Genomic DNA, 23,000 nt, shown 5'->3' with positions numbered 1-23,000 from the left:
AGAATGAGACAGAAAAAGAAGTGGCATAAAACACGTCCTAGAAAGTCGGAGAAAGTTATACTTGTAAACAAACTATACGGTGAGTTCAAGGACCGCCAAAATTAGTAGGACAAAACGGCGCTCGCCAAATACTCGAATCAGTGAAGCATGTTTAATATAAACAGTGTGCTTTATAACAATTAGGGAGGTTTGCGTCATGTTTGTCCTCCTACGGAAACCATATTAAAACAAAAACTTTTTTTTTTCCTCATCTTTTTTCCATTTTTCATACATTTTTAAAAAAGCTCCTGAGAGCCACTAGGGCGGCGCTAAAGAGCCGCATGCGGCTCTAGAGCCGCGGGTTGCCGACCCCTGCTCTAGACATTAGGGCAGTTTTGTTTTGGGCGTAAACACGTGACCCGGAAAAATAATTCAACTCGCCTGTTTTAATAAAAAAAGTAGCATTTAGGTTGTGACGACAACGACGTATTTCCACGCATTTAAAAGTGGTTTCATCGCTTTAAGACAGTGGTCCCCAACCACCGGTCCGTGGACCGATTGGTACAAGAAAATAAAAAATAAATATTTTTTTTATTTTTATTAAATCAACATAAAAAACACAAAATATATACATTATATATCAATATAGATCAAACAGTCTGCAGGGATACAGTCCGTAAGCACACATGATTATATTTCTTTGACAAAAAAAAATAAAAAAATAAAAATATCATATCCCCCCCACCCCCCATTAGGGCAGTTTGTCCCGTTATTTTTTTGGGCGTAAACACAAGACCCGGAAAAATAATTCCACTCGCCTGTTGTAATAAAAAAGTAGCATTTAGGTTGTGACGACAACGACGTATTTCCACACATTTAAAAGTGGTTTCATCGCTTTAAGAGACATTCTCAGAAGTTAAACGTCACGATAGAAATTAAGCAGTGTTTTAGTTGTGTCCTTTTTTTTAAAAGAACTATGAAGTTCAAAGGGTATCTTTTACTGTTTTACATGATTAGTTTTTGCTTTGGACTCAAAGTACCACAATGCACAGCAACAAAAAGGCATTAAAAAAAACTAATGATAAAGGAAAATGAAAAACAAAAAAATGATTGAAAGAGAATGGAACAAAAAACAGATGAAAGCACTAGCATAGATGTTTCTTTTTTTTAAAAATCTGTCTTGTTTGAAATAGTTTCCTAATGATTTTGTTTTAGAATGTGGGACGTTTTTATGGCATTTTCTTTTCCTTGGACATCATAAAAAAATAAAAACGATATAAAAAAATGTTGGTTTATGTGACATTACTCTGGATATTGTGAATATATAAGTGCCTCCACGAGTAAACAGTAAACACGTGACCCGGAAAACGTCATTGACGAGCTTGCTAAAAAACTATCATTAAAGTATCATTTAAATTGTGACGACAATGACGTATCTCCGCGCGTGTAAGTTGTTTTGTTACTTTAAGGGACATTTCGAAAGTTAAAAGTCACACTCTAGGGCAGTTTTGTTTTGGGCGTAAACACGTGACCCGGAAAAATAATTCGACTCGCCTGTTTGAATAAAAAAGTAGCATTTAAGTTGTGACGACAACGACGTATTTCCACGCATTTAAATGTGGTTTCATCGCTTTAAGAGACATTTTCAAAAGTTAAACGTCACGATAGACATCAAGGAGTGTTTTAGTTGTGTCCCTTTTAAAAGAACTATGAAATTTAAAGGGTTTTTACACGATTTGCTTATTCTGTGGACTCAAAGTACCACAATGCACCGCAACAAAATGGCATTCAAAAAGTAATTATAAAGAAAGGAAAGAGAAGAAAAATTAAAAAAAGGATTGAAAGAGAATTAAACAAAAAACAGATGAACGCACTAGCATACATTATTTAAAAAAAATCTGTCTTGTTTGAAATGGTTTCCTAATGATTTTGTTTTAGGATGTGGGACGTTTTTATGGCTTTGTTTTCCTTGGACATCATTAAAAATAAAAACAATATAAACATTTTTTATTAAGTGCCTCCATGAGTAAACAGTAAACACGTAACCCGGAAAACGTCATTGACGAGCTAGCTAAAAAACTATCATTTAAATTGTGACGACTATGACGTATCTCCGCGCGTGTAAGTTGTTTTGTCACTTTAAGGGACATTTTTAAAGTTAAAAGTCACACTTTAGACATTAGGGCAGTTTTGGTGTTATTTTTTAGTCGTAAACACGTGACCCGAAAAAATAATTCGACTCGTCTGTTTTAATAATAAAAAAAAGTAGCATTTAGGTTGTGACGACAACGACTTATTTCCACGCATTTAAAAGTGGTTTCATTGCTTTAAGAGACATTTTCAAAAGTTAAACGTCACGGTATGCATCAAGAAGTGTTTTAGTTGTGTCCTTTTTGAAAGAACTATGAAGTTTAAAGGGTTTTTAACAATGATTTGCTTTTTCGGTGGACTCAAAGTACCACAATGCACCGCAACAAAATGTCATCTCCTTGGCTACGGCGTTGGAGGAGCTACGCCCCAGGAGAAAGGAAGGAGGCTTGGCCCTGAAAGGACTCATTGTAGGACGGGGAGAGAGCATGTGTGCGGCCGCAGTGTGACTGTGTGAGTTCGGAGTTGGACGCCCCCCCTCCTCCTCCTTGAAGATCCGCGGGATTAGTTGATGGGCGCACATCGCCTCCTCCTTCTCGGACTACAACTCTGCGACGTAGAAAGTGCAAAGCGTTGAATCATGCTCCTCGTCATCCCCACCGATTGGAAGTGGAGCCGGAATTGGGCGAAATTCGGATAACAAGCACAAGAAGAGCGGAACTTTCCCAGATCTCCCCCGAGCTTCCCCAACCTTCTTTCTCCGCATTGTTGCTGCGGTGAAAATGCCTCCGCACCAGGGGCTCGGTCCGCTCCATTGCCCCCCCTCACTCACACATGTGGTTGAATGTTGAAGAAGTGAGGGAAGGAATCGAACCTTGGCGACCGAACAGGATATCGTCATTTTTTTTAAATAACTTAACTTCACTTTTGTTCCTAAGCTGTTGAACTGATCGGTCCAACATGGGGAACGCGGGGAGCATGGACCAACACACGGATCTCAGGGGCCACAACATGCCCCTAAAACTCCCCATGCCGGACCCTGGAGAGCTGGAGGAAAGATTCGCTATTGTTTTGGTGAGTTGAAATACACTTTATTTGTCCCCCTTCACTCTATGCGTCCTGGGACGGGACAGCTGTCTTTAACTCCCTCTTAAAGTTGACCACACTCCGGTAATGGGAGTCATCCAAAATATTATTCTAATGTTCTTACTAGTGTTTTTCAACCTTTTTTGAGCCAAGGCACATTTTTTGCGTTGAAAAAAATCCGCAAGCACACCACCAGCAGAAATCATTAAAAAACGAAACTCAGTTCAAAGTAAAAAGTAGTTGTCGCAATTGTTGGATATGACTTTAAACCATTACCAGCATGCATCACTATAGCTCTTGTCTCAAAGTAGGTGTACTGTCACCACCTGTCACATCACGCTGTGACTTATTTTGAGTTTTTTGCTGTTTTCCTGTGTGTAGTGTTTTAGTTCTTGTCTTGCGCCCCTATTTCTGTGGCTTTTTCTCTTTTTTTGGTATTTTCCTGTAGCAGTTTCATGTCTTCCTTTGAGTGTTATTTCCCACATCTACTTTGTTTTAGCAATCAAGAATATTTCAGTTGTTTTTATCCTTCTTTTTGGGGACATTGTTGATTTTCATGTCATGTTCGGATGTACGTTGTGGACGCCGTCTTTGCGCCACAGCAAGTCTTTGCTGTTGTCCAGCATTCTCTGTTTGTTTACTTTGTAGCCAGTACAGCTTTAGTTTCGTTCTGCATGGCCTTCCCTAAGCTTCAATGCCTTTTCTTAGGGGCACTCACCTTAGCTTATTTTTGGTTTAAGCATTAGATATCTTTTTACCTGCACACTGCCTCCCGCTGTTTCCGACATCTACAAAGCAATTAGCTACCGGCTGCCACCTACTGATATGGAAGAGTATTACACGGTTACTCTACCGAGCTCTAGACAACACCGACACTCAATAACAACACATAATTTGCAGACTATAATTACTGGTTTGAAAATAATATTTTTTGACTCAAATAGTTGAAATTACATAATATCCCACGGCACACCAGACTGTATGCCGCGTCAGGAAGGGCTTTGATAACCCTTTGTAAAAAGCATTAATCCAATCTGCCTAATAAAATGTCTAGAAAAGTCAAATAATTGGCTTTATTGCTGCGTTTTCCAACTTATTGGGCCATTTTAAAGTTGCTTTGGAAATAAACAGTTACTACTAAGTATTCCTAAGCATTACAGTTGAAAGACAACTACAGTAAAAAGAATATGTGTTATATATAGTTGCATGTAAAGGAAACATGTGAATATGCTGATATTATACAAGAGCTGTGTTTAAAGTTCCGCTTTTGAGACACATGTGTCAAAAACAAGACCCCAGGGGTCAGATCTGGCCCGCCACATTGGTTAATGTTGCCTGCAAAAACCTTGACACATGTCAATAAAGCACTTAATCTTTATTACTAAATGTATTCTCTCAATTTTGACAAAAATTGCATGTAGTGCTCTAACTTTAATGCTATCAAACGATGCAACAAACATTATATCAACATGTATTTAACTTTAATATTATCTGACCATGCAATAGATATTATAATGATATGTCTTTAAACTTTAATATTGTCTAAGCATGCAACAAACATATTAACATATCTGACCATTATATTACCATGTCTTTTCACTTTAATATTATAACATATTAACATATTTTCAACATATTTTTCTGTTCAAATAAAAATACTTAAATATCAGCTTGGCACCTTGACTTATGATTTCAAAGAAAATAACCCATAAATTTGTACGTAAAATACTATATAATCAAATGAAAAGGCATACGTGTAATAATATTTTGAGGCGATGATCAAATAATGTTCATATATATTTGCTGTTACAAGTGGTCCTCTGGGGGCAGCCTTAAATGTGATGTGGCCCCTCAATGAAAATGAGTTTCAGACCCCTGGATTCCAAATGCTTCCAGGCTTCATTTTGATTGACACTGTCAGGCAGTAATTTGTTTACCAATGTGTTTACTGTTACAGTTTGTAAGTGATACACCATATTTCCATGCCAATCACCCAATTAGCTAAGACATATTCTAAATAGCAAACTGGTTGAGACTAAATTATAAATCAACCGCACCTGTGCTGGTTTGCTACCAAGTATTGCACTTCAGTTTGCCTCAGTTTAACTTACTAGGATTAAAGTAAGGTAAGCAAAATATTGTACACCCCTTTGCCCACAATACTCAACACATAGTTAAATCACTATCGCTTTGATAACCCATTGACTAAAACATTAACCCAGTTTCTCAAACAAAAATGTCAAATAACTTCCCATAAGGCTGCATTTTTGTCTAAGTTGCATATGTCACCTGGAAAAAAAAGTCACTAAACAGCACATCGGAGTGTTAAGTACAGTAAGTCATGTGTATAGCTCTAAACATGTGTCACGTATAGTTGTAAACAAAGGAGACAATTACACTAATATGGTGCAAAGAGCCTTTATCACACATTTTTCAACTGTCAGGTAATGTGTTTATTGTGTTTTGAAGTAGTGCAACACAAAATGTTCCTTGATCAATGAAATAAAAAGTTATAATGTCTTTGAATGTTCTCAAGTCCTGTTTCAGGGCCAATGTTATCTTGAGTCGAAGAAATAGTTGTCTTAGCATGAATGTAGCTCTCTGCTTTCCATGTTACGTTGATGTTGTTTTTTGGAATGCAGACGGGTTGAAATTGAATCAACAGCGTCTCTGCTGGTTGCAGCCAACTAGTGCACTGATAAGTTCACCTCAATAGTTGCATGATACAACATAACCTAAGTAAGGTCTAAAGCAGATCTGGACAAACTAAGGCCCGGGGGCCGCACGTGGCCCGTTAAGCTTTTCAATCTGGCCCGCCGGACATTCCCAAATAATTTTTTTAGATCTTTAAGATCGAAACTGTAGCCGCCATTATGATGTGCAGTGATGATTTCAAATGACCGTAGGTCTTGAACTATACAAAGTATTTTAATGGTTGGAATCTGCGCTTTTGCATGATGTACTAGTTTTGTCCCACACGCCATCAGTCTGTACAACTCTCTGGGGGGGAGGGGGGTAGTACTAGGATGACAGAAGACGTAAAACAATAACATATACCCCCATTATTTATTACGTACTTTTTAAATTCAATCTCAATTATGTAAACTGCTGCTGGAATTTGAATTTTCCTGAGGGAACTCTCCTGAAGAAATCAATAAAGTGCTATCTATCTATCTATCTATCTATCTAGTTACTATTGTAATCTAAGTCATAGCAGCTCAGACGAGGCACCAGGCAGTGTGGGTAGGGAGTGTTTCCACAGAGTGTTTCCAGAGCGGCCAGCCTATAATGCGGGTGTCAGGGATAGACGCGGAAGGAGATTTTTACAACAAAGTTCTAAAGCTTAGTGATATATCAGATAGTACATGGTTTTTTCACGTTCATATTTAGCTGTTTGTTGCATTTTTGTTGCGTTTCGCGTAATTGTAAGATGTGTCGATCAAGAGGGGGTGTGACGTTCATATGTTCTCAATATTCAGTGTTTTATCGTTCATAGTTAATATTGAAATCACGCATTCTTTATTTTCACGTACTTTCTAGGTGTCTCATTCAGTAAGAAAGGGTAAATTCCATTCCGTTTTTTAAGGCGGTCTGTCATAACGTTTTTAGCATTCAGACATTATTGTGAGGTTTTGTATTAGTGTTCCTAAAAATAGATGTACCGGCCCCCAGACACATTTTTTTCTCTAAATTTGGCCCTCCGAAGCAAAATAATTGCCCAGGCCTGGCCAAGCTAAGTACTAATAAAGCACCTATTGATATGATGATGCAGGGCAATTATACACCACAATACTAAACTTATTGTAACATTAATACTCCAGACTGCAGCAATCTGTCAAGTCTGTTAGTGCTTTGTAGAAGGATTATGCCCAAACTCCTCAAATCTTTGTGGAGGGGTTAGGTTTTAAGGATTCAAGAATTAATTCAAATTGTCACGTGAATCCAGGCATTTTTTTCACTGTTATAAACTTTGCAAAATAGAACATATGCTTTATTTCTCAGTAAATATTGTGTCACCATATGTGCCATGGGTGGTGCGTACCTGACAGTATAGAGATACCAAGGTGGGTATTGGTATCGAATCAATGCCAGCGCTGTGGGACCAATACTTTTGTAGTTTTGCAAATTATTTGGATTTCATCATAGTTTATGCGACCCCAGTCTGCTTAACTCTCTCTGTTCACTCAGGCACATTTTTCCCCTGCGCTGCTGACGACTGATATCATTTTACACAAATATCTGTGTGTAATGGTAATTATTTTAGTGGTTTTGGTTACATTTTAGAAATTATATTTTTGGTACATTGTTTATTTTTTTAGTGATTTTGCAATATTGACTCACTCTCTCTGCTCACTCAGGCACACGTTGCCCCTCCCCTTCCTGCTAATCTGTGTGTAATATCTGTGTGTAAAAGTTATTTTAGTGGTTTTGTTTACACTTTAAGATAGTTTTGTTACATCGGTGCACTTTTTGTCATTTTGCGAGAGTGACATTTTTCTCTCTCTCTGCACCGCTCAGACACACTTTGCTCCTCCCTTCCCTGATATACTGACAACCGACTTTATTTTTCACTAATATCTGCGTGTAATAGTAGTTATTTTGGTTTTGTTTACATTATAAGATGTATATTTTTGTACGTTGCTGTTTTTTAAAATTATTTTGAAATAGTGATTTTTCTCAAACAATTGTGTGTGCTAGAACGGACAAAGGGTAACATATAGGGGTATAAAAAAAATAGATTTCCGAAAGAATCGCGATTCTTAGATGTAACGATTCTTAATGGATTAAAACAAATATTTAAATTTTTTTTGTTTAAAAAAAATCTTTCTTCTCCTGCCACTCGGGCAAATCATATTGTTGATGTAGATGCCCATATTTGCGCTACAGATTTATTTTAGAAAAGAGAAGTGTGGGATACTTCTCTTGCTGCCTTACTTGTATTTGACTTTTTTTTTTAATGTTTGGGTAGAATTTTATTTAACAAAACCATTTTTCTTTTAAGTAATATATACATTTATTACAGCTGTTTATCTCTTACATGGAGGAATGTAGTTAATCATAGAACTGGCACCCAATGTTATTCAAATGTATTGATTTTAAAGCGAGAATAGATTCTGAATCGAATCATTATCCCCAAGAATCGAACCGAATTGTGGTGGTGCCCAAAGATTCACAGCCGTAGTGTAAAATATTATTATATTTATTTTTACAATTACATAGCTGTAGATTTTATTTAGTTATGAAAATATTTTATTTGCACAACATTTTTTCCTTTGTTTTTAGAATATTTATTTGCACAACATTTTTTCCTTTGTTTTTAGAATCAATCAACTAAAAGGCAAATTCACAATTATTCAATGATCAGTATCTGTATCAAAATGGGCGATACTGGCCGTGTATTTACTTCGTATCGGATCAATTCCAAAATTTCCAGTATTGGCCCCCTATTATGTACCAATGCCATACTACAATATTTTGCAGAACTGTAGGCACTAACCTGCATGTTCTGAAAACTGGTGCCACTGTACTGGCTGCTGGTTGCAGGAGCTTTGTGTTTTTGCGTATTGGCCTTTTTAGTGTAGTGGTTTCAGAGGCCACCGCGGTGTACATATGTGTGTTGTTTTGTTTTATTGTCTATGCATGGTGTAACCGTATGTGGGCAATATGTATTAGCTATTACTAATTTTTAAGTTTTTCGTTGTTTTATTTTTGTAGCTGTATGTCGAAATCGTGCCGCTGGAATGGCAGCTGGTTGCATCAGCTCTGTACTCTTTTCATGTCTTTTATGTCCTTTGTGTTCTTTGATGTGTCCCTCTTGTTTTCATAAAGTCTATCGTAAAGTAACCATGCATTTCACTTTTATGATGATATCCATAACTCAAAAGCTGAGGTGTGAACTTCAGCAGTAAGGAATGAAATTTGAGCAGTGGATGGAAATGTGGGTTAAACGTGATTGTCTGTTGCTGTCAAACATTTTCTGCCGCTTAGTGAGGGGAATTTGGCGCAAGCAAGTGACTTGTTATGACTTGTGCGATCATAAAAGTGTCCCAGGGATGAGGGAGAGGATGAAATGTTCGGTCGCATACTGTGTCCATTTCCTGCCACAATAATGCGGTCTAACGTTGGAGCCTGTTAGCATTTACACTAAAATGATATCATAAAATGGAAATATTTGGGATATTTCCAATGTTTTTTACATAGAGATGATGACTTCTAAACAAAATATCAAATCCGACTAAAAAGACTTAATTTATGCCCCTTTGTGAAGAAACTACACTTCAGTTCTTATCTGAAAGCCTGTACTGAGAGTCTTTCAAATAACATTTTGACAGTAAACACAAAATTGTTCATACACTGAAATGTTTTTTTCATTTTTTGAGTATTAAGCTGGAAGTGGTGCAAAAAAGCTTCAAACTGCATGAAGTGACGTTCTGACTAAATTCATTTAAACGCCTTCCATATAGACTGATAATTTTGCCATAAGAAAACAATTTTTATTATTTTTACTAAGTGTTGAACGGCTAAGCCCAATTCCTGAACATTGTTGTTAACCAAAACAGCAGCACCAACTGAGTCATGTACACAGTCTCTCCGATGAATTTTAATAATGGACTCAGTAAAGACTGTAAAAGAGTTTCAGTGTCAAAGACGATGTTACGTCGGGTATCTTTTCCGGCCATTAGTGTTCCAATAGACAATCATGTATTGCTTCACAATGTTGTGCATGTTTATGTTCCAGAAAACAAACCTATATTAAGAGTGCAGGTCCTAAAAGAGTTTCAGTGTTAAAGACGATGTTATGTCAGGCGGAGACGGTATCTTTTTCGTCCATCAACGTTTCAGTAGACAATTATATGGTCGCTCCACAATGTTGTGCATGTTGATGTTAAATTTCCGTGAACAAACTTATTTGCCTTGTTTATTTCTGTTCAGTTGAATTTAATCTTAAATAGCCATATTTATTTAGTTTTTACTCCAGTTTTGCTTGACATTTATGGTGAAATACCGTTAAAATGCGTGCATATGTACAAATAAAGACCTCCCCTCGAATAGACACCTTCTTGAGATTATTGTAGATTATGCTGAAAGTCATCGTGATCCTTCAGAGTTGTTCAAAAATATTAGTTGATTCAAAATTGTTTGGTGTCGTATATGCATACACAAGCTCAACAGTCCGCCATTGGTGTTTTGCTCATGACGTACAATCAAATAATGTCTATAGTAAATATGCACATGTCTTAGAAAACATTTACACATAAACTGATATCGGGTGTTGGTATACTGTCACGCTGTTGTCATGTAAATGAGCATCCAAAATATTTTACGTTAAAAATGCTGTTGCATAAACGGCCCCTGAATCAAGTAATAGGCTGTCACAGCATGGGAGCAAGTCCCCCTTCTTTCTCCCTTCTCGCCTCATCTCTTGATGGGATGGAAGCCATCCAGCCTGAGAATTTAGCACCCTAATCACAGGATTTAGCGTTTCTTACCGCCATTTAAACTTGAGTCATAGACAGTGTTGCATTGATTGCCTGCATGATAACAATGCCTGCTTGTACACATTCTTATCAACCTATTGAAATGACTTTTGATCAATCACATTTTACTCGTTAATCAGGGCCACAATGAAAAACTTTGCACCACTCAGTTGTATTGATTAGTCATAGCTAGATTAAATCAACAGTGGCTCCTACAGCAAATACAATTCTTTATTGGATGTTTGTACTTAGGTAAGACACAGAGGCCTGCCACTCCTAATTAGATTTGATCATCAGCCAATCTCTGTATCACGGAAGGGAGGCAATAGGATTTAAAGTGGTCAAGGACATGGAGTATTTCGATTGCGAGTCATTGTTGGTTGTCAGACAAAATCGCACCCCTTCAAAATCTTTATTTTAGTGGTGCTCAAGCCAACGCCTATGCCAATTTTTTTGACACAGCTTGAAAACATTATGTACGTAAAACCAACAAAAATGCACTTCATCATACCTTTCTCTTTCTTCACTTCAAACAAAAAATGGATTCTTAGAATTCCTCACACAGCTCCACAAGCTCTACTTTTTTGATAAGCAGTGCATTTTGAGAAAGACTGGTTAGAAAATAAAGTCGCCACCGACCAAAACATCTTTGTAGGAGTACGGACAGAACTAATTGGCCTTAAGTCATTGACCATTTGTCTAATGATTACAGTTTGTTATAAACCCAGAAGTGTGTGTTACATGTATGCTAGCATGTCTTCCAACTAATAAGAGGGGTCACAAAGGACATTTTCAATCATTTACTGTTTGTATTGTGATGTATCATGTGTTTTTTCCTCAAACTATACAATTGCGTGTACTGTTAGTGGGCGTTTTAAGTGTGATCTACTAAGACTGCGGGTACAATTGATAACTGGTGCAGACCGCTTTATTTAAATAAGGTTTTTGCGTGTACTACCAACATTATATATCCATGGAATCACTCATTTCCCTTCGCAACACTGTGCTCTGTGGGTACGCGGTTGACCTTCACAACACTGCAGCGCATTCATTGTTTTTGGAGTAACCCAAACACAAGGAAATGCTTATTGCAAGACATTTTTTCATATAGGAGATACATTATACTTATATGCACCACCGTTCAAAAGTTTGGGGTCACTTTGAAATGTCCTTATTTTTGAAGGAAAAATACCGTACTTTTCGATGAAGATAACTTTAAACTAGTCTTAACTTTAAAGAAATACACTCTATACATTGCTAATGTGGTAAATGACTATTCTAGCTGCAAATGTCTGGTTTTTGGTGCAATATCTACATAGGTGTATAGAGGCCCATTTCCAGAAACTATCACTCCAGTGTTCTAATGGTACAATGTGTTTGCTCATTGGCTCAGAAGGCTAATTGATGATTAGAAAACCCTTGTCCAATCATGTTCACACATCTGAAAACAGTTTAGCTCGTTACAGAAGCTACAAAACTGACCTTCCTTTGAGCAGATTGAGTTTCTGGAGCATCACATTTGTGGGGTCAATTAAACGCTCAAAATGGCCAGAAAAAGAGAACTTTCATCTGAAACTCGACAGTCTATTCTTGTTCTTAGAAATGAAGGCTATTCCACAAAATTGTTTGGGTGACCCCAAACTTTTGAACGGTCGTGTATTTCCTAAATGAAAAAACAAATGCCAGCAGACACCAAATGCATCAATTGAATTTGTTTTAATCAGCCCTTAAGATTTCTGCCAGCTATACGATTATGAAATGATACTGCTGAATAGAATAGAAGACATGACTACAAATGTTTAACAGTCCAAATGTTGACAAGCATGCGTAGGATGAAGTTGCAGCGCGATCGTCTCCTTGTGTCAGCCATTACTGCGCAACTGCCAATTTGCGCGTCCTTTTTAGACATAGTAAGTATAGAAGCAAAATAGCGCCGGCAGAACAGTTTCTATATTGATAAATCACACTGTGCGTGCTAAATAATTATATTGGCATCTTCTCCTCCCAGTATTGTGGGGCGTTCAGATGATCAACAATCATTCTGCATAGTCTTGAAGACCGACACGAACTGGATTGCGATCCTTATTTTACTCACTAAAGAGACGCAATCCTCTACGCGCAAGTTTAGTAGATTCTTGGGCGTGCACTATCAAGTTTGCCCGCGTTTTAATACAAGCAAACCTTAAGTACATCAGGCCCTTGGAATGCAAAGGGGTACATTACGATTAATTTTGCATAAGTATCTAGAATTAGCAATGCATGAATGCAGATATACAGCAGGCATTGACTGATTTTGATATTTGGGGTAAATTATACTTTTATTGGAAAACATCTGATTAAATTCTCTAAACAACTAAATACTGAGATCCTCATTCCAAATTTGATTGAGGCTAATTGCAATGCAATGCTCCGTCATGATAGGAGAGACCTTGCCCATGACCTGGGCGATGATTTGAATCCAAATAGTGTTGTTTGAAACAGATAGACCGCATCCAACTGTAATCCATGGCAATTATTCTGGTTCTAGATTTTTAATCATCAATGAAGTGAATCAAAGGTTAAAAGGTCTTTAGTGGCTCCAAAGGATAGTTTTACAAGCATCTGATGTCATTGTATCTGTGGCATGACTGCCCTCTTGATGTTGATTTGCTTCACCTCCTTGATTGATTCAACTCCGTCATTAGCCATCATCGAATGATGTGAACAGAGCTTCAAAGTGGCGGTTTGGTCTTTTTGGAGGCATAGCGACGGCTGCTGTGCTGCTGAGCATGTGAAATGACTGCAGTCAATCTTTTTGAGTCACACGGGCAATCGGAATGGGCCAGAAAAACAACAAGCTAAGGAGGCGTGTGAGTGGAATGCAGTGTTAGCCTCTAGATTCTGCGCAAGAGTTTATGTTAAATTAACCCTCAACCGCTTCCCCGCGGTGCAGCGTGTTTCAAAAAAGTGGAGTTGTTTACAGTCGTTGTATGTTGACGTGCCATATGGGGACTTCGGGCTTAGCTGCTGTTGTAGTTGCACTTCAGTTAGTCTGGCCAGATTACATCTAAGTAGATTTGTTTCAGGGCTGCTGCACAGCTCTAGTGACACGACCAGGTATCGTTATTGGTATTGCATGAGCCAAAACCTACTTCTCTAAAAAATCCCTCAATGGGCACCATATCCAACTCACATTTGTCCTTTTTTAAAAAAGTTTCCACAATAGTAAAAAACACGATCACTAGTAGCCTATGTGTACATGAAGAGCTTTGTCACTGGGGTTGTTGCAAAAGCGTCTCAGGATAATGAGGCACGAAAGCAAATTTTTAACAAAGTATTAGCATCAGGTACTTAAAATATATGGTTTTGTTGCTTCCAGGCATGCTAACGAACCAAATATCTCGATGTGCAAGGCCGTCTTAATGCACTGGCTGCCAATGGGCCCCACCTATTCAGGGGCCCCCGATTTTGACGGAATGCAAACATTGGTGTTTATAGCTGTCAATCAAAAACAGCTCAGCTTTGTCTTGCGATTGTGTACTCTCTCTTGGCTGTGTTGTTTTTCCTACTGGTCTGAGCGGGGCGCAAACCCATGTTGCCTGTCTGAAAGGCCAGCATACTACTAATTTGCTAAAAGCAAACACAGTCTCCAAGATCGCCAGCACTTTACTTGGAGTTGACTGGCATGTGTGAAGAAAATTTATTCATTTACACATTTATTTTTAAAATGGGTGATATTTTTACATTGTTGCTGCTCTGTTGATTAAAATCATCATATTTTTTTTAACTGTTTTTGTGGCAAGGGTGGGGTGTGTTATGCCCCAACTCCCTCCCTATCAATCAATTATTTTAGTTATTGAGTAACATATCGATTAGTTTGTTTGATTAATTCAGTAATCAGATAAAACACACGTTATTGCCTCAATGCGTATTTTCAACAAAAGAGTTTAAATAAAAAATATTTTTCTGGTTGCTACAACCTTAATTATTTTTTGTGTTAAATGTGCATCAACAACATTAAAATTGAACTTTTAAAATGTGTGCATTGATAAAAATAAAGAAAAAAACCTGCTGTCCGCCGTGACTTATATGACAGCACACACACATCACCCCTCGCATGTGCGCTCTATTATTACCGCAGCCGTGTGGAAACTTTGTCCGCATATTTAAATACATTTGTATTAGTCACACTCCTTAAAGGTGCTGTTTGCAACTTCCTCACTGTAACATTTTTCAAAGCAAAAAATATAACACCACTGGCTAACTTATGTTACCATTGTTGGTTTAATAGAACACATTTGTTAGACAATTGTCTATATTTTTCAGAATTATTAAGTTTATGTAACCCATTTTTTTACCTGAATAGAATGATTGGTGTTGTTTACGGCAGTCATTCACTCAGTCTCGTCAACACGTACGCAGGGAGAGCGTGCACACATACAAAAGCAGTCAATGAGAAGCAACAAACAATTTGCAGTCATGTTGTTGTTATGATAGGAATATACATTCAATGACAATTAAGGCTAGCTATCCAAATTGTTTTTATTAGCTAACAACACCTAAAGCTAATGTGCGTGCATGTGTTGCATACGTACGAGAAGCCGTGAGAGGGCGGGATACAACGCTTAAAATAGATTGGAAAGTTAGCGTTCTCCAGGCATCTTTGTAAATGTTGCAAACAGCCTTTTTAAATGATCAATTAAAACAACAGAATATAAATCAAAGGTTGTTTCTAATCGAATAATCGTTGCAGCCCTAAAATCAATAAATGGGTAGGGGCTTGTCACTCACACAAATCCTACCATGCCATTATTACCTCTCTGAAAAACGAACTCCAGGCACAAAGCAATGATTATTCAGTATTATTTTGTTTTTTTTGTTCATGGTTTCCATATTTCATATTTTGCTTTTCTTTGTTTTACCAATCAATAAAAGTAGTATCAGTATCAGTTTACTATGAAGTCTGGAGCCTCTTGTCACTTATTGTTTCACAGGTCAGTCAAGGGGCTTGACAGAAATGAGCCGGTCTGCAGTCTTAAAAAGGTTGAGCGGTAGCTTGAACTCTTTCTGTAATTGTAATTTTTTATTTTGACACTTTTTTAGACACATGTATTAGTTAATTTGTAGCTTTTAGCTCGTTGCTTTGTTTTGATGGGTGACACAGTTAGGTATCTGGAAAATGACAGGATTTTTTATGGTCTTGCATTTATGCACCATTAGCAAGTCATCTTGGACAAGGCATTCGACTGTGTCCCCCGGGAAGTCCTGTGGGGAGTGCTCAGAGTATGGGGTATCGGACTGTCTGATTGTGGCGGTCCGCTCCCTGTATGATCAGTGTCAGAGCTTGGACCGCATCGCAGGCAGTAAGTCGGACCCGTTTCCAGTGAGGGTTGGACTCGGCCAAGGCTGCCCTTTGTCACGGACGCTGTATCGATCCGTTGTGGTGAAGGAGGAGCTGAGCCGGAAGGCAAAGCTCTCAATTTACCGGTCGATCTACGTTCCCATCCTCACCTATGGTCATGAGCTTTGGGTTATGACCGAAAGGACAAGATCACGGGTACAAGCGGCCGAAATGAGTTTCCTCCGCCGGGTGGCGGGGCTCTCCCTTCGAGATAGGGTGAGAAGCTCTGTCATCCGGGAGGAGCTCAAAGTAAAGCCGCTGCTCCTCCACTTCGAGAGAAGCCAGATGAGGTAGTTTGGGCATCTGCTCAGGATGCCACCCGAACGTCTCCCTAGGGAGGTGTTTGGGCCAAGGGGAAGACCCAGGACACGTTGAGAAGACTATGTCTCCCGGCTGGCGTGGGAACGCCTCGGGATCCCCCTGGAGGAGCTGGACGAAGTGGCTGGGGAGAAGGAAGTCTGGGATTCCCTGCTTAGGCTGCTGCCCCCGCGACCCAACCTCGGATAAGCGGAAGAAAATGGATGGATGGATGGATAGCATGTCATCTATCCATCCATGTTATATTGTGCTTATTCTGTTTAGAGATGTCTACATCGTGTGTAGTTCAACATTGTGTAAAGCCAAAGCATAAATCAACCCAAGAAGTGACAAAAATGTTGACTTTTCTTCATCAAAAAGCAGTATAGTGGATTATGTCCGAGCAGTATAAAGTGAACAGCGACCTAAACCCCGGCGTCAATCCGACGGAACAGTACCACTCTTTATTTGTCTCAGAATCCAACACAGAGCCTGGCACCGGACCCAGGGCTGACAGGCTTCGAGGGGCCATCCTCACATACCCGCATGTGTGTCCACGCTGTGTATGGCTTGGATATGAGTGCTTCTGCTGTGTGTCGACCCGCAGGATGCTCACAGCAATTAGCCATGAAAAGAAATGCTCGGAGAGCGTCCCGTGGCCAGTGTTGGGATCTCTCTGAAGTGCAGCGGGGTGAGGCGATAATGTGTCCCCAGAGCGGAACCCAAAAGCATCTTGTCTGACTGGCAGCGGGTCAGTAGATTATGTAATAACAGGTCTCTTGGCTGTGTGCAGGGCCTCTCTCGCTTTATTGTTCTTTTCTGGTCAGTTTGCGGTTCTTCGCCTCTCGCTCCGCTGTTTGGATGGCAGGAACAGGGTGAATTACTGACGAAGTATGACACTGACATAATAATACTACTATCTTTAACAACTACTATGACCTCTGTTGATAAAGACATGATTGATTAAAATACTACTTTCACTCCTTTTTAACAATGTTTGCTTTTTAATCACGTTATCACACTGGTACAAGTAAAAAAGTAACATGGACAAGTTAGTGATAAAATGTCATTTTTTAAAATGAAACAATTTGCTGGTAATTAAAAATTATTAAAATGTATTTTATGTTGACTGTGTGGCCCTGTACCAAATGAACCATGACCTGGCAACAGCCTGGTGGTTGGAGTAGTTAACTCCACAATTGTGTTTGGTCTTTTTGTGTGATGTCACCCCAGAAAGGTACCAGTAATGTTTAAGAGGAAATGAGTGTGGTGGAGGAGGAAAAGGAATGGCGAAGCATGCTACACAGGTACACACATCGAGATTAGAGCATGTCAACACAAGAAGCTAACTGCTAAAGCTTCAATCTAAAGTAGGGGCGATCAATCCATATTTCAAGACTATCGATACCTAGTGTAGAATCAGTGTATAAACTAGGGCTGGGCGATATGACCATGCCGCTAGCTCTCTGCTCCGCGAGGGCGTGTGACGTTGCACGCGCGACAGTATGTGACGAAGGTGCGCTTGTTTTACGTCTCAGTGAGAAGGAGACACAAGAAAAAGTGAGAGGAGCCTGTAGTGTAATGCCCGCAGCTAGAAGCAACTGCGTGAGAACGTATACTCGAATATCACGATATTCTATATCGCACAGAGACAAACCCGCAATATATCGAGTATATTCGCTATATTGCCCAGCCCTAGTATAAACAATACTAAAGTAACGAGATTGATATTTTTCTTTTTCTTGTTCTTATTAAAAATATTTCGGGGGGCGTTTATGTTCTTTACAAACTTTGCGAGTTATAGTCTTTGGATACAGGAAAGCTGTTAGGGCAAAACCCAAATGATTTAAAAGGGAACCAAAAGTAGTTTTTAAAATTTTGTTTAGCTATTTTGCACTAACTACTTTATTTTGTTGACAAAATAGCATGTGGCATTCAATACTGCAAATTTAATACATCCTCTGATTTACAACAACACTAGCAAACTCAACATTTGATCAAATCAGCGTCATAAAAAAGTCAGTGTTTACTCTAGGTACTTGCTTTAAACATTTTCAGTTCTATAATCTATTGTCCAAGTATTGAATTTGGACTTAAAGTCGTATCGGATCTGAGACCAAAGATGTTGATTGGGACATCACTACCCATTGAGCTTGTAAGTTGAAGTACTACTGCAGCAGAAGTGAGTTACAAAATCCTAATAAAAATCGGAGGTGTACCAGCTTTGTGTTCAACTTTAGTTTTACAAATCCAGCATTTTTCAGTAATTTCCGAATCGCCTAGTATCAGTGGGTTTAAATACCAGACACCACCCAAAAAAATTTGTTTGACTAATTACAGCACATACTTCTTGTACCAAATCCTGCTACATTTATGTGAGCAAATGCATTACCGTGTTGTTGTTGGCTGACCACTAACAGGAGCATGTGTTGGAAAAGTCCAACCAGATACGTATTATTATGAGTTTCTGTTAGGGTGTTTTACAGCCTGTGGACAGGAGGTCCTCAGTCTAGTATTTAAGTGCTTTTATCATTTTCAGGAACCGTCTATCTTGGCTCAAGGGTGGCAGCTGCACTGTGAGGCCAGATATTTTGGGTCAAAGTGTCTCCTAAGGGTGGGGTTTTGTTATGTTTTTTTGTTTACTGTGCTTGATTAGGAATGAAGAATAATGTCATTCTGACATCAAGTGGTGTGTTATGGCTTCATTGTCAGCTTATCATGTGGTATTGTTTTTTCTGTTGCTGGCGTTGTGTGTCCAAGTGTGAAAACGGAACTGCAGGAAGTGTTCACTTATTTACTCTCATCACGAGGCCTTTCGGAACTAATTTGGATTTGTACAGCCTGCATGAGCGTAGGATTTGACGTCCTTCTGGAGGGATGTTTTCTATCTAAACATTTTGTGACCTTGTGCAGGATAGTATTCCTTCCTAAATGCAGGCCAAATTTGTACACATTATGTCAGAGCTTACATATTGGGTATAGTCAAATTCTAACTTGCAACTTGACAAATTAAGCAAGGATGCCTCCTCTTTTTAAGCGTTTCTTATTGCTGGTATTTTCAGCGGCACACATTGCTGCCTTATAAAGCTGCCATAGTCACAAAGAGCTGGCTGGCTGGCTGACCAGCATGTTTCCAGAATTACCATCAGCAGTGCAGAATTGGAGGTCCTGTGGTATTTGAATGCAGTTTTGCCAGTTTTTTACAGACCCCATCCACACTTAAGACAATGCAACAGTCTGTTGTTTCAGGCACGACTGAATCCCAGGAACCCCCGCTAAACGAGATCTGTAAACCAATCCAACACTCGTGGTATATATAGGGTAGAGATTGGGGGATGACATTCCAGTAAAACTCTCAACCGTACAAATGTAATGCCACTACTCAACATTTTACCTGCTGTAAAAATGCCACATATATATTTCGTATTATTCAAATTACTTGAAAAATTCCAGAAGTATTTATTGCACATGGCAACCCGAAGCAAACATACTATGGAATCTTAAAAATCAATGTGTGCAATTTGTGCCAGAACACTGATCAACCTTTGATGTGTTCCGATTTCAAAATCACATTTTTCACCATCAAAATGTTTTTAAATTTGAATTGGAATGTTCCATTCCAAGGGGAAACTGCCGCCATCATAAATCTAGCAAAAAGTAGCTATTAGACTCTATGGGGTCAGCTTACTATTTCATGTAGCTTCCTGGGTGTAGTCACGTTTTCTTTCTGAAATGCAGCATGTTGATGCTGGTCCTTTTTTTTGGAATAAAAAAATTCAGTTTATTCTTTGATGCTAGCTGAAACTCAGCTTGCCTTAGGAAAACCATGCTGAGGTTTTTCAAGTTTTGCAACGTCATGCATGATCACTTCACCTGAAGTTTTTTATGCTAGTTTTGAGACACACGTTATAACTAGTGGTGGAGCAGTACAAGTACCTGGGAGTCTACTTGAACAGCTGACTGGACTGGAAGGACAACTGCAAAGATGTTTACAAGAAGGGCATGAGCAGACTCTTTTTCCTGAGGAAGCTTAGGTCATTCAATGTGTGCAGCAAGCTGTTGGAGATATTTTATCAGTCTGTTGTGGCCAGTGCACTGTACTTCGCAGTGGTTTGTTGGGCGAGCAGCACCAGCAAAAGGGACTCAAACCGGATTGATAATCTGATCCGGAAAGCCGGCCAAACTATTGGCACACAATTGGAGGCGTTTGTGTCAGTGAGGGACAGGAGGTCACTGGACAAACTGCTGGCCATCATGGACAATCCTTCCCACCCACTCCACCTGACAATTAAGGGACAGCGGAGTTCATACTCCAACAGGCTCCTTCAACTTCCTTCCCGCACTGTGCGATTCAAGAACTCCTTCATTCCACACTCCATCCAGCTGTATCATCACTCGCCATACAGCAATAGATGACATCTGCCTATTACCTGACACCTGACATGTTAGCTACTTCTCTTTGTTTATAATGTCTATTTTCTATTTCCTGCTGGACCTACTCTTCATTTTATGCTGCTGCTGTCATATAGACTGTATATACTGTAATATTGTACATGGTCATTGGTTTATGTTGTATATATGTTATAGACATAATATAATATATCTGTATATAAATTACTCTGTACACATATTATGTATATATTCGTATATATGTTAGATTTTTTTTATAGCTATATTAGTCTATTTATACCTGCATTGTCCTTTCCATCATTGTAACTGAGCTACTGTGTTGAACAATTTCCCTTGTGGATCATTAAAGTTTGTCTAAGTCTAAGTCTATATTGGCATCCAAATTGTATGGGCTTTTAAATGTGTACATCACAATTGTATGTAACACAGTAGTAATGTAATATTGTATTGTTTTATTTTCCCTAAACATTTTTTCTAAAGAACGTGCAACACTAAAGCAAATCCATTCGGATTTGAATGGCTGTGCTTCATCGGAGTATGTTTGCTTTCAAATACCAGCATCCTGATGTAATACAGAAGAATGATCAAGAATTTGTGCTACTAAACTATTTCAAACCCGGGACAGTTTTCAGCTGCGCTATAAAAAAGTGTCCCGTTATTACGTTGTTGGTATGCTGTAATTAATTGAAGACCGGGATTAAAGGATCTGTGGGATTATACTTAGCGCCGGTATTTAATTAGTCCTCCTCCTTTTGGCCTGCAGTTCATAGATCCAAATATAACCTTTTGTGGCTGAGTCATTTCCTGTTCATCACATTGTTGCCTTGCCTTTTTATATTCATTTTGTAATAGTGCAACCTTTTCTCTCAATGTTTCATCACTAATCATTAAATGAAGCAACTATTTTCCATCTAAAAGACTGTATGGTATGGTTTGAAGTCCTTCATCTGTGTTCTTTGAATCCTGGAACAAAAACATGGAGTCCATCACGCAGTCCACACTCTTTCGCAACCTTAACATCTGGCCATCGGACCAGACCCTGTTATATGTTCATGTAACACTTGTTTTATTTGGAATACCCCCTGCTGCTCCAAACCAATCTCCATAATGTTTCCTGTATTTTCCATCTTGGAAACCATCGCCTGTATCGAGGGGAACATTTGTCAACTGTATCCTCTGTACTGTCATACTGATTTGATTGAATGAGTAGCAAGTGCATCTGTGAAACTTTTTTTTACAGGTTGTATATTTATGTTGTTTTATTATTCGGAAAATGTTCCACACAAAAAGTTAGATTTGTGACTGCTGATTTATAGCACTGTGCAAAAGGTTTAGACCACTCCTTACTTATGCCAACTAGCTGTATAGCAGTTTTTATCTTAACACTGTATACCATAAATCAGAGATATTCAGCTAAATTGTTTTGGGAGCCACATTTCTAGAAAAATAAAGACTGTGGGGCCGGTTGTCTTCCCTCATTATACTTTCTTCATTCTGGATTAATTTCAGCATCCTCTACAATAGATTAGATTTTGGTATATGTATTTTGTTGAGTTACAGGAGCGCTATGCTGTTTCTAAAGACCTTCTGCAAAAATGTGAGTCTCACACGTTTTTTTAACTAAACTCGCTGACCACCAGTTGAATAGCCCAAATGATGAAAAAGAAAGGACCTAAAATGGAACCTTGAACACGACTAGTACAATTAAAGAAGTTGAACAGAACTACTGACTGCATCTGAAGTGAACAAGCTGCAACAACACCTTAGTTACAGAAATCCCATTGCAAAAATAAAATGCAACTGCCAAATAGAGTACCTGAAGGTCCGCCTTGAGGAACGCCTCAGTTATGTAAATCCCAAGTTTCTTATCAAGGTTAAAATGTCCAGGATATGCCAATGTGTTAACAGTTGTCCAAGTTCCTCCATACCACAGAAGCACCGGTGTTTAATGAATTTGCTGCAAAAATGTTTGTCTCCAAAGTTTTGAACTGAGCTCTGGGGGGCCGGTATGGGTTTTTTCCAGGCGGGATTTGGCCCCCGGGCTGCCAGTTGAAGAGCCCTGCCATACAATTAATTAATTATAGGCGGGGAATTTATTTAAACCACAAAGAGGACGGGGCATTAATTGGAAGCAGGCACTTAAAATAATTAGAGACTGTTTTTTTCCGGATTGTAAAAAGTCATATATATAACAACTTACTGTATATTTAAACTAATTTGGAGTGCATGACAAAGTGGAACGAAAACTATGACCACAAGGTTGTTCATTAAAAGTGGAACGA

At 38.8% G+C, this 23,000-nt stretch overlaps 1 protein-coding gene across 9 annotated transcripts in view; it reads left to right on the top strand.

Moving 5' to 3' along the window:
• Positions 1-2,464: 2,464 nt before the first annotated feature.
• Positions 2,465-23,000, top strand: part of fmnl2a (formin-like 2a) — a 103,392-nt gene continuing 82,856 nt past the window's right edge. For 2 of the 9 annotated variants that reach the window (XM_062070000.1, XM_062069999.1), the window contains exon 1: positions 2,465-3,141. In XM_062070000.1, the coding sequence (XP_061925984.1) occupies positions 3,028-3,141 (114 nt within the window). In that variant the 5' untranslated portion in view covers positions 2,465-3,027. The remainder of the gene's footprint in view (positions 3,142-23,000) is intronic. The other 7 variants (XM_062070005.1, XM_062070003.1, XM_062069998.1 and 4 more) reach the window with 6 other exon arrangements.

Source organism: Entelurus aequoreus, linkage group LG14, assembly GCF_033978785.1.
Source record: "Entelurus aequoreus isolate RoL-2023_Sb linkage group LG14, RoL_Eaeq_v1.1, whole genome shotgun sequence".
Lineage (NCBI taxonomy): Eukaryota > Metazoa > Chordata > Actinopteri > Syngnathiformes > Syngnathidae > Entelurus > Entelurus aequoreus.
Note: the sequence above shows the minus strand (reverse complement) of the source record. Positions and strands in the feature narration are given on the sequence as shown.